The sequence below is a fragment of the Acipenser ruthenus genome, chromosome 13, assembly GCF_902713425.1.
Source record: "Acipenser ruthenus chromosome 13, fAciRut3.2 maternal haplotype, whole genome shotgun sequence".
In the NCBI taxonomy this organism is placed as follows: domain Eukaryota; kingdom Metazoa; phylum Chordata; class Actinopteri; order Acipenseriformes; family Acipenseridae; genus Acipenser; species Acipenser ruthenus.
In genome coordinates this window covers 20,705,113-20,716,814 of record NC_081201.1, presented here as the reverse complement: position 1 = coordinate 20,716,814, position 11,702 = coordinate 20,705,113, and the positions used below count along the sequence as shown (strand labels likewise).

At 39.7% G+C, this 11,702-nt stretch overlaps 1 protein-coding gene across 1 annotated transcript; it reads right to left on the bottom strand.

Annotated features, from left to right (window-relative positions):
* Positions 1-1,785: 1,785 nt before the first annotated feature.
* On the bottom strand, positions 1,786-11,091 carry prdx3 (peroxiredoxin 3). The gene is made up of 7 exons (XM_034029886.3): positions 11,005-11,091; positions 8,973-9,093; positions 6,169-6,310; positions 3,936-4,071; positions 3,420-3,523; positions 2,499-2,664; positions 1,786-2,125 (listed from the first exon to the last, which is right to left on the bottom strand). Exons 1-7 carry the CDS (start codon positions 11,038-11,040, stop codon positions 2,072-2,074), a joined length of 759 nt encoding a protein of 252 aa, XP_033885777.1. The 5' UTR covers positions 11,041-11,091; the 3' UTR covers positions 1,786-2,071.
* Between the last annotated feature and the right edge of the window lie 611 nt (positions 11,092-11,702).

Genomic DNA, 11,702 nt, shown 5'->3' with positions numbered 1-11,702 from the left:
TGACTCACCCAGCACACCACACGGACATGTCTTCACCAGGGGATCCACTCTGTGACCCCTGTATACATGCTGTCAGAATAATCTGAAACCAAAACACATTGGAAATGTGAACAAACAGCAAGTTATCAAGTGTGCCTAGCCATTTAAAGTGGAGATATCAAAAACACAAGCCAAGTTATAAGAAACCATCGGGGCAACCTTGCCCCACACAAAGCAAATAGACACAACTGTAAAACCGATGGGATCCTTTTACAGTTGTGCCTACTTGCTTGGTGCTGGCCAAGGTTGCCAATTATAATCCTAGCACTGTGTGGTCTTGCATTGTCCTGCTGGAAAATGTTCCAGATTGGCTTGCACGAACAGAAACAGAAACTGTTGCCTCAAGGACTTCATCAATGTATCGCTGAGCAGTAAGGTTGCCCTCAATCTGCACCAAAGGTGTTCTTGTGTTAAAGGAGATTCCTCCCTACATCATCATACTTCCACCGCCCCACCGGTTGGCTAGAACAATTCAAGTCAGCATAACACTCACCACGACGTGGTGGGCCGGTGTGGTGACCCTGTCTTCCAGGACGTGGCCTGTCCCTCACAGAGCCGGTTTCCTGGTTTCTCTGGACTAGTCTGCTGATTGTTGAAGCAGAACATCTCATTCTCCAGGCAACTTCTCTCACAGACAGGCCAACTTCAGTCATGCCGATAGCAACCAGGCGATCTTCATTACTCAAGCTGGGCACGGTCGTGTCTTCCGCTGTTCTTGCGTTAATTAAAATAATGCATTTTCAAATGGCTATACAGATTTTTAATCAACTCATTTTGGCAATTTTAACTCAACTCAAATACCAAACACTGATCACCTGGCATTTTTATGAAATCACATGACTTGACCTCACTATCCCAAGGAACAATACTAATCAAACAATCAACAAACCTATCTGCTCACTGTTTAAAATGTAAATAACATTATGTATGTGCCAAATTAGCTATTGATGTAAAACTTCAGACTGTTGCGTTTTCATTGTGCATCAGTATATACAGTTGTAATCAAAAATTTACCCCAATGGAAATATATAATTTCTCAAAATTTCTCGAAAAACTAAAATTATAGGAAAAATCTTTTGTAGCAAGTTTTGTTTTAGTGGAGGGGGAAAAAAAAGTTAAAAGAAATAGATGTCTACAATTATTTATTTCAGCAATGTTTTTGCAAAACTCCAAAAATGCTAATTAAAAAGTATTCATAACCTGACAAGGAAAATTAAACTAATAGCTAGTTGATGCACCTTTAGCAATAACAACCTCTTTTAAATGATTACGATATTTGTCAGTGAGATTTTGTCATGATTCTTTAGTGATTTTTGACCATTCTTAAAACTCAAAATTGTTCCAATTCATTCAAATTCCGAGGACTTCTCTTGTGCACAGCTTTCTTCAACTCATACCACAGATTCTCAATCGGATTTAGATTGGGACTTTGACCAGGCCATTCCAGAACCTTGATTTTGTTGTTGTGTTGGAACACTCAGTTGCGCTTTAAACCAAGTTTTGTAGTGGAGGGTTTCAGATGATTGGCCAATGTTTTGGTATGCTAAGGTATCCATTTTACCATGTATTGGAACTAAATGTCATGTGCCATTAGAGGAAAAACAGCCCCATAGAAAAACAGGTGGCTCAAAAGTATCAATCATACCTTACAGGAGTAAAGAAAAAAAAACTAAATATCTACTGTAAAAGATGTGTGTGGAATTATATACTCAACAATGGTAAAGACAGACCTCAAAGTTACCAGGCTTCAATTCACATATTTATTGAATAAGTTTGATACAAATGAACAGACAAAATTCTTGATTGGTAGTCATATACATTTATTTTTAACCTCTACAGCCTCATACTATGATTTCCATCAAATTCTGCGTGATTCTTCAGTGTCAGTTTGAACTACCAGCGTCAGATGCAATTAACAGAACAGGCCGCACTTTGAACGGTCACATAGCCTCTACCGTGACTCCCAGGGTGTTTATGGGGGAGTGGTGACTCTTGTAAGTGCAATTAAAAGAACTGGAGGCAGGTTCCTCATCTACTCGTTCACTTTCTCAAAATACTCCTTGGAACCTTCGGGAGATGGTTTAATCTGAAACAAACAAACAAGACAAGTCATTTGCTAATTATAAAGAACGCACCGTACAGTATGGTTCTTCATTGGAACTCCATGAAACTTGATAATTATACAACCAGTTTTGCCACTTGCAGTTTGAACCATTTCTGACCAGCTGAGATGACGACATGCCTTGTAAGGGTTGAGTCTACAACAGTAAGTGCCAGGTCTAACTGACACCCGTTCCAAGCTAAGAAAAAACGAAGCAAATGAAGGTCTTCTGCTATTCAGAAGTCCCTGCAACTCGATAATAAATATGTTCCTCTAAAAGGTGGTTTATTACAGTATTTTGTGAGCCCCTGAAAAATAAACATTGGAAAAAGAACAAGGCTAGGTGTAAATCACTCACAGTGGGGGAGTCTGGGGTCCAGTTGGCCGGGCACACCTCCCCGTGGGTCTCCACAAACTGGAAGGCCTTGACGAGCCGCAGCGTCTCCTGCACACAGCGCCCCACCGGCAGGTCATTGACACTGATGTGCTTGACAACTCCGTTTGGGTCGATGATGAACAGCCCTCTGAGGGGAGGGGGAGAGAGAGAGAGACACACACACACATACAGACAGAGAGAGACACAAACAGAGAGAGAGAGAGAGAGAGAGACACACATACAGACAGAGACACAAACAGAAAGAGAGAGAGGAGGGAGAGACAGAGAGACACAGAGAGAGAGAGAGAGAGAGAGAGAGAGAGAGAGAGAGAGAGAGAGAGAGAGAGAGAGAGAGAGAGAGAGAGAGAGAGAGAGAGGAGACAGAGAGAGACAGGGGTGAGACCGAGGCGCCAAACCTCACAGGGCATTGTGGTTTACTGGACATTTTCTCTAATACTCCTTAGTCTTAATTCTAGGTTTTGTTGGAAAATTATAATTATAATTATTTTTATTATTATTATTATTATTAATAAATACTTTTTCTATTAAAACAAATACACGTAGTATACAGTACATATTTAATTAATTCACAATAAATTGCAACATATAACATAACACATTAATTCTTACATTATTACATAACTACCAATAGAGCTGTAATCGCTCAAATATTTCAGGTCATGAGGTACAAATAAATAAAGGGAATATAGTAAAGTGAATATGGTCTATTCAATGTTATTCATTCTTGATAAAAGGCACTAGCCTTTTATCAAGAAAGTGTGTGTTTGTTTAAAAACAAATGAAACATCCCACCTACAGTGAATTTAATGAAGGGACATTCAAACCATTCCATGATGCAGCGTTTTTATTTTTATTAAAGGGTTTTATTAAAGGGTTAGTTACCTCAGAGCGATACCAGGTCCTTCCAGCAGCACCCCGTAGTCCCTGGAGACCTGCTTATTGAGATCCGAGAGGAGGGGGATGTTCATGTGCCCCAGACCACCGCTCTGCAACACAGAGAGAGCACCATCTGGAGTCAAGGGTACAGCACCAACCACAGTGGGGCCTCCCAGCACTGACACCCATTACTCATGTCAGTATCCCTGCCCTCTAGCATGCAGCTCAGTATGATTTGGATGAAAGGTTTTAGCACAAGGAGTGAGCCAAGTCTAACACCTGGATTGGCTCTTCTATGAAATATATGGGAGTCTCTGTATTACAACATGGTGAGGATGATGCAGATTCATGCATGTTTGATTAACAAGGGCAACCTTTAATTAATGAAAATGTCATCCTTTAACTGGAAATCATTTTTACAGTTCCAACAATTTCTCCCAAATCTCATTGGGGTGTGGAAGCCTGGTTTTCTGTTTGAAAGCCTGGCTGTTTGTTTATTTGGAGGCCCTCTTCTCCCCTCACCTTCCTGGGTGTGTTGATCCAGGCCAGGTGGCTGAAGTGCGAGTCCACAGACACGCCCACCACCTCACAGTTGACATTGTGGAACTCGCTGGCTTTGTCACTGAAGGCGATGATCTCCGTTGGGCAGACGAACGTGCTGGAGGGAGAGAGACGCTGCATTACATCAGCAACAACCCGCCCACTGGCCGTACAGACCCACTCATCAGCAACAGCCCGACCACTGGCCTTAGACACCACTCATCAGCAACAGCCTGACCACTGGCCTTACAGACACCACTCATCAGCAACAGCCTGACCACTGGCCTTACAGACACCACTCATCAGCAACAGCCCGCTCACTGGCCTTACAGATGCCACTTTTCAGCAACAGCCTGCCCACTGGCCTTACATTATTATTATTATTATTATTATTATTTATTTCTTAGCAGAAGCCCTTATCCAGGGCGACTTACAATCGTAAGCAAATACATTTCAAGTGTTACAATACAAGTAATACAATAAGAGCACCACACGTTAGTTTTGAGAGCGTTCAGCCTTTTTTTTTTTTTTTTTTTTTTTTAATTGGTGAAATATGTTTGGTGTGATATATATATATGTTTTTACATACAGCACATACACAGAAAGACAGGAACTTCCTTATTATATCACAGACTGACACTCTAAATCAGTCCTGTGCTATGGATGGCTCTTAAGCCACATATGCTTTATTGATCTATACAATACGTCTCTTTGAAGTATCCATTAAAAACTTTAAACACGTTTGAAACGACTGCAAGGTAGAAGCAAGACCAGTGAAAATGCAGCATACTGACATTGGGTTTAACAAGCAGAAAGTCCCTTCCATGCAGTTTTAAACTAAAAGCCAATGGATGTAAAACAGGACTGCAACATTGTAACATTTTTGCATTACTGCACTATGGCAGTCGTGTGACTGCAAACAGTACTCCCTGGCTGCTTCTGTGTACTCTAAGTGAGAAATGCATCTTAACAAAAAAGGTTTTGAGGATATTCAGATGAGACAATGCTGAAGCACACAAAGAAGTCTGGCAGTTACACAACCCAGTCACAGCAGCACATACGAGAGTCTGATAAACGAACAGCATAGCCACAAAAGGCAGTGTCCTCAGTCTGATAAGGTATCATTGTTGCATGCAGGCTGTTTCCAAAGAGCTCCTAGACCAGGGGTAGGCAACCTTGGCACTTCCTATACATTCCATTGCAGGACTGTTCCAACCAGATCCTTCATTATTTAATTGAGTGGAGATCTGGCTGGAATACAATCCTGCAATGGAATGGATTGGATGTGCCAAGGTTGCTTAGCCTTTTGCTAGACTCATGTCGGGTTTGGGCTGTGCAGGATGCAGGGAATCTTTCTAGATTACCACAGCAGCAGCAGTGCAAACCGCAAATGTTCAAATTTGAGCTCTGATGGGTTTTTTGTGTTATCAGAGGGGAGTGGAGGCAGTGTCAATGCAGCAGACAGAGCAGCTCTTGAATTATTATAAAACGGGTCACTGGAGGTCTGTTACGATTCTGTTTAATTTCCTAAGCTTAAACTTTAATAATAAAGCCTACGTTTAAACTTTGAACGTTTGAAATTGTTGCAATCAAACAGAAAACTCATCATGAGATCCACACCACTGGACAGCTAGGACTTGGTTTTTCATATAAATTACAATAATTGCGACATGTTTGTGTGCAAGACGACATGTGAACAGTATTTGTGTGTACGAAAAAGACTTTGAATATGAAAAAAATCCTTAAACAGTAAACTTTACTGTACAAACAAAGTTTACATTATCATGCATGCATATTTTTGATTGCTTTGTTAATGTTAACTATTTACCAGTTTTCAGCAAGTAATTATTTACTACTGTACACCTGTACGAGAAATCATGTATGAACAGCAATCTCACACAATTTTGATATTTAATTTGCATTTAATAAATATGAATTGTTTTACTTTAGGCAGAGATGCTTGCCATACATATACAGTTGTCAATGTTTAGGTTCCCTGTTGAACAGCTTTTGCTCTTTCCTCATTTTGGGGTGTACTTAAATTATCTTTCTTGGGAGCCAGACAATATTTCGTTTATTAAAACAAACAAAAAAAATATATTGCAGTAAGTTCACATTTTTATTAGGTATTTTGAACACTGGTTTTAAAGTTTACACGGTTGCAAAAATGGCTGAGAATCTCTACTCGTATATTAAAACGGGCTCGATTACTTACAAATCCAGAGGGTAGAAGAACAGCACCAGATATTTGCCCTTGTAATCTTCCAGACTGATTTCCTTGAACTCTCCGTTGGTGACCGCCGTGCCTTTGAAGTACGGGGCATGCTGGGTAACTGCAGGAGCGAACCGTGCACAGCCTGAGAGGGACAAGGAGAGTGCACTCAGCGACACGGAGAGTGCACTCAGCGACACGGAGAGTGCACTCAGCGCTGTCTCTGGACTGGAACATTTCACAAGTTACATGCAGTCAAACCCTCAATCAGACCTGGGGTCAATTCTAATTACAATCACAGCAGAATTGTTTGCTGAAATTGCAATACCAAATAAAATTATATTTTGTTCAATTACAATTATGCTGCAGTAATTACAATTTCACTAAAAAGTAATAAAAACAACTACACATATTAACATGTGTACTCTAAATAACGAAGCAATAATCACCAGGTACAAATACAGAAACATACTATATAAAAACTTACAATACAAGAATAATGATCGAATGACAGATACACACGTAATTGAACTGTAATCAATCAATTATATGCTATAATTACAATTACACAGGTGTGCCAAGATTCAACCACAGTTAGTGTAATTGCAATTACTTACAAATTGCACAATCACAATTGTCACTGACCCCAGGTCAGGCCCTTAATATCACTTCAATGGGACAGAGCATAAATGTGGACAAATATCAGAGCTGACCTTAAATCATGAGTTCACCAATACCTTGGCAAAATAAGCTTAAAAACACAAGTGTTCATACAACATGTGTGTGTACTAGGTAATGTATTCCATTGATTACACCACAGTTCATTAATACAATTTGTCATCAAACATTACAGTCAACTATATTGTACATTTTAATACCCAGCAATGGGAACGAAAACCAAGCATCTCCTATTGCATAATCTAAGGGGCGTGTCATATCAGATTGAATGGTTTAACATGAAGAAAATGGAAATGTGAAAAAGATTGCATCATCATGGAAATGCTCAGAGGTTAGAAGCCATGTGGCAAAGGTGGTTACGTATTGCATTACTTCACAGAATGTCAGAACACTGCAATGCTGTACAGAAATGTACCTGCAAGGAAACTTTCTTTGTACGATTTATTCCCCAAGTGATATTAATTCAATTGTATTACATATCTGTGATTGATATTAACCACAGTGATATTATCAGGAGCTTGTCCTCACTGACTCCCATTTAATTTTGTATGGGACATTTCGATATGACTAATAAATGGAGAACCTCATTAACAAGAATCATATTAGATGCATTTATTTGTATTCACTCAAGCATGAACGCTTCGGGGGAGGGAGGGTTAGGTCAGCCAGGGTGTCCTTGGCTCACCGCGCACCAGCGACCCCTGTAGTCTGGCCAGGCGCCTGCGGGCTTGCCTGTAAGCTGCCCAGAGCTGCGTTGTCCTCCAACGCTGTAGCTCTGAGGCGGCTGCACGGTGAGTCTGTAGAGTGTAAAGAAGCGGGCGGCTGACGGCACACGCTTCGGAGGACAGCGTGTGTTCATCTTCGCCCCTCCCTAATCAGCGCAGGGGTGGTAGCGGTGAGCTGAGCCTAAAAATAATTGGGCATTTCAAATTGGGGGGAAAATAATAAAAAAAATAATTGGCAACGACTAAATTTATTAAAAAAAAAAAAAAAAAGAAAATGGTAAAGAACAGGATAGCAGTGAGTAAGAGGTGCTCTTTTACAATATTGCATTTTAAGAGAGTCAGGAAAAGGGGAAAAGGGCAGCAAACACTATGAATATGCAAAATACTTCTACATATTTTCTTGTTGCTGGGTTTTAAGGCATTAGCCAACTGATCTACTTCACGTAAAGTTTTACCACAGCACTAAATCCCTTCTCAGTAGCCAAGAGGGAGAAATCTCTGAGTACTTGTGTTTATTTCAAATTCCTTGTTGGATTTAATCAAGTCAGCTGAAATGGATCACAGAAGAAAAACATGACCTGGGGCAAAAAGTCACTGGGGCGGTCACAAAGAGGATTTTCAGAAATGGATCATTAAATGCTTTGACAAAAACTTCAACTGAAAAAACCTGATCCTCAATATTCATTTTGTGTGGCTTTATTTAGCATTGATAAAAGACTTAAACTGGCCATCGCTTTTAAAACAATTAACATTAGTGTATTTATAAAAAACTAATACACTGTGTCAAGTTTACACACAGAAAATCACACAATTAATTGCATAATACTCCAGTTCAATCTTTTGCCTACATTACAATAACAAAACAGTAGCACCTTTTTAGCAATGTGGAGTTTGAATACACAATTTCTGTATTTTAGTTTTACTTTTTTTAGAAAGTGTGCGATTTATTTTGCCCTTAGATCAAGCTAACTTTGTGAATTAGTAGGTGCAAATGGCAAGTTCAGTTTACTGCAGTTGCTGAACATGTACACCAATGTTTATAAACGCAGAATCTCTAACTTCTTTTTTCATAATTCATCCTGTCCTTTAGCACGATCCAGAGCAGACACTGGTTTTGCTTAATGAGTTCCTGTGTCGCAGACACATCCAGACCTTGTTGCACTATACCTGTAATGCTGCAGGGTACAGATGTATTCACATTATAAAAAAAATACACAAACGCTGCAATCAAGCTCTGCTCCTTTTTTGTGTGAAAAGGCATGCTTTTATTCCTACCTTTACCCGGCTCATTTGAAAACCTGAACTTGTATCGCAAAGCTTTAGTGGGCTGTTTCTTTAAAACCAAATCAGTGAAAGGTCAGGGAACAGGGGCCAAGGAAACACTACTGCTGTTGAAATACTCACTGGTGCTGAAGCTCAGCTTGTGGCTTGCCACGGTGGGGAGTGTTCTGCTTGCTGAGTTACATGTTGCAGCTCCGGCAGGGGCAAGGGCAGCCCTGAGCCCAGTGTAAGAGGCCCTGGAAACCTGGGTCACAAGAGAAGCACAATGAATTCAAGAGTTAGCATAGTCATGCCACTTTCTAATAATCAACAAAGTAATTTTAACCCTACTCTCAGAAACACATTTTATATATATATATATAGTGGTTTGCAGAAGTATTCACCCCCCTGCAAAGTTTTCACATTTTGTTGGCACCTGAGAATGTCACTCCCTGGTTTATAAAGATACAGGGTATTAATGCTTGTGACAGAGTAGCCATCTGCCGCATGGGTGCGTGCATTCGCTGCTGAGTGACAGGCAGGAGATCGAGACGGAGGTTGAAGTTGATACGCCCCGCCGGCGAACAGGATTTATTTACATATCACCACACTGAACAGCTCACGTGACACTACCAGCAATGGCAGTGCATGGAGCGCATACAACACAGTGTACAAAAACTTTGGTAGGATCTACAATCTCTGAACTAATCTTCTCTGTTCAATAATAAACTAATGTTGCTGAAGAGATTGATCATGGATAAATCAATCTCTTCAGCAACACACAGTATATCCTTTCCTAAGTTATTAGTGTGTGCAATCTTTCTGAATGCTTCTATTACTCCAATATTGCCAGCTGCTGTCAACATAAATGTAGACTAGGTGTGGCTGGAGAAGTTGAAAGGTCACACTGTCACATGATTTCAATGGAATGAAGAAGGCTGTTCAGTCTTGGTACTTAGGATTCTCCACAGAAACTCAAATTAAGTTCAAAATGATATGAACTCAATAGCTGAGTAACAGAACCCCTCAGAATGATTTGAAACAAATAGTATGGGACATTTGAAGTTACTTACATATATTTTATGTAGGCTAATATTTCCCAAATATTAGGATTCTGATTCCTGTACAGCCATCCCTTTCCAGAGTCACAAACCAACAGTATGTGGCATGCTGCCACCTCTCAAGTCAAACAATATTTTTTTGTAGAAAAGACATCTAAATATTTCAAAATGGGCATTTTTACCACCCTTTGCATGCATATAGTAGGACAGCGGCCCTGGCACCACTGCACAGCACTGTATCATCAAACACAAACACCTGACCAGAACATGGGATACCTGCCCCAGTAACAATTCCAGTCAACATCGACACACAATGTAAAGCAACATTTGGGCATATGGTGTTAATGACTAGGCAAATATTTACAACATGTTCTTAAATAACTGTTAATTGAAACAACATGCACGCATACTTCCTTTCGTGTTTCTGTTTCCCTTCCTGTGCTGGATGGTGTAATTTAATTGCAGTTGCTTTTAGTAGAAGTGTGTGTAAAACGCTCTGATTTTGTGACATGCACTTTTCCAAGCTGGGCTTGAGTCCATCCAGATCCAGTTCAAGTTTAGGGAATGCGAACAAACCAGACAACACAACAAATATTTCTCATAATTGTGCACAAAGGTCTAAACCTCGAAACAATATACCAGAAAACAATACAACACAATTATATTGAAATGAGTGCCTTAATAATGGTGCATTCTGCCGGTTTAAACTATAACAATTACAGTGGTTTTAAACTTTTATTAAATTAAGACTGTCAAAAACAGATTAATTAATTCAACACACAGGTTAAATAATTGGTACCTCGTTAAGTTTTATCAATAAGCCAACGTAAACAACTAGCAAACTTCATAACTAACCTTGAGTGTCCCTGCATTTCGACGACTCTTACGTATACTGCACTTAAGTTAACACACATGCAACTATAAATACAGCTCACATGGCCATGAAGCTGAGCCAAAACTAGTTCACAAACCTGCAATGTTTCTTGAAGGTTAAACGGACGAAGCTTTAATTTGTCTCTCAGAAAACTAGCTACCAGTGCAGTTCACTGCTGAACGTATATATTGCAAAATGTTTTACATGTAATGCCTGTGCAGGTTTAAGATCAAATACTTACAGAAGACCGCAGTACCCTTCCTAATGCAGCTGCCATTTTGGATTTCTGATGCAAAAAAATAAACTAGTCTGTCACTCAACCAATGAAATCGATCTCTAACGTTACCTCCTCTTAAGGGCAAAGTACACAGTGTTTTTTTTTGTTTGTTTTATTATTATTATTATTATTATTATTATTATTATTATTATTATTATTATTACTACTTTTAATTAGCTGTCCATTGTGCAGTCTTTTTTAATCACTGTTTGTATGTACCTCCTTGAGTAACATTGTTTTTGAGTGTGCACTGTGGTTTACTGGTACATGTATTTATGACTGAGGGTTTGAGGTTAGGGATAACTATCTGCTATGGCTACTAAATTCAGAGACACACAATTATGAAAAGTTTCCCTTAGCAAAACCAAAGCAAAGTGTAATGAATCATAGTGAAAGCATGGTGAAGCATAGGTAAGCACTGGAAAGCACAGATGGGTATGGTAAAGCATATTTTAAAAAATGAAACCTCATGGTAAACTATGGTACTGTAACTGTATAGTGTGACCTGGGAAAGCCTGCAAAATTACTGTGAACATTTTGCCTTGTAAGCTTTTATAAGGGGTGGGCTTACCACGTTTCAACACAATTAGGTTGTAGCACTCACATTGCTACATGGGTCATTCTACAGAAATGGGACACACTGAGTCCCCACCTCAAAGTAA

Bases quoted from the DNA above. Each gene is read 5' to 3' on its own strand.
- prdx3 (XM_034029886.3), bottom strand. From the start codon at position 11,040: ATGGCAGCTGCATTAGGAAGGGTACTGCGGTCTTCT. The intron at 3,524-3,935 runs GTGAGGGGAGAA...TCTGTGTTGCAG, and splicing joins GGATCAACACACCCAGGAAG to AGCGGTGGTCTGGGGCACAT. The intron at 2,126-2,498 runs GTGAGTGATTTA...TGTTTGTTTCAG, and splicing joins GGACCCCAGACTCCCCCACT to ATTAAACCATCTCCCGAAGG.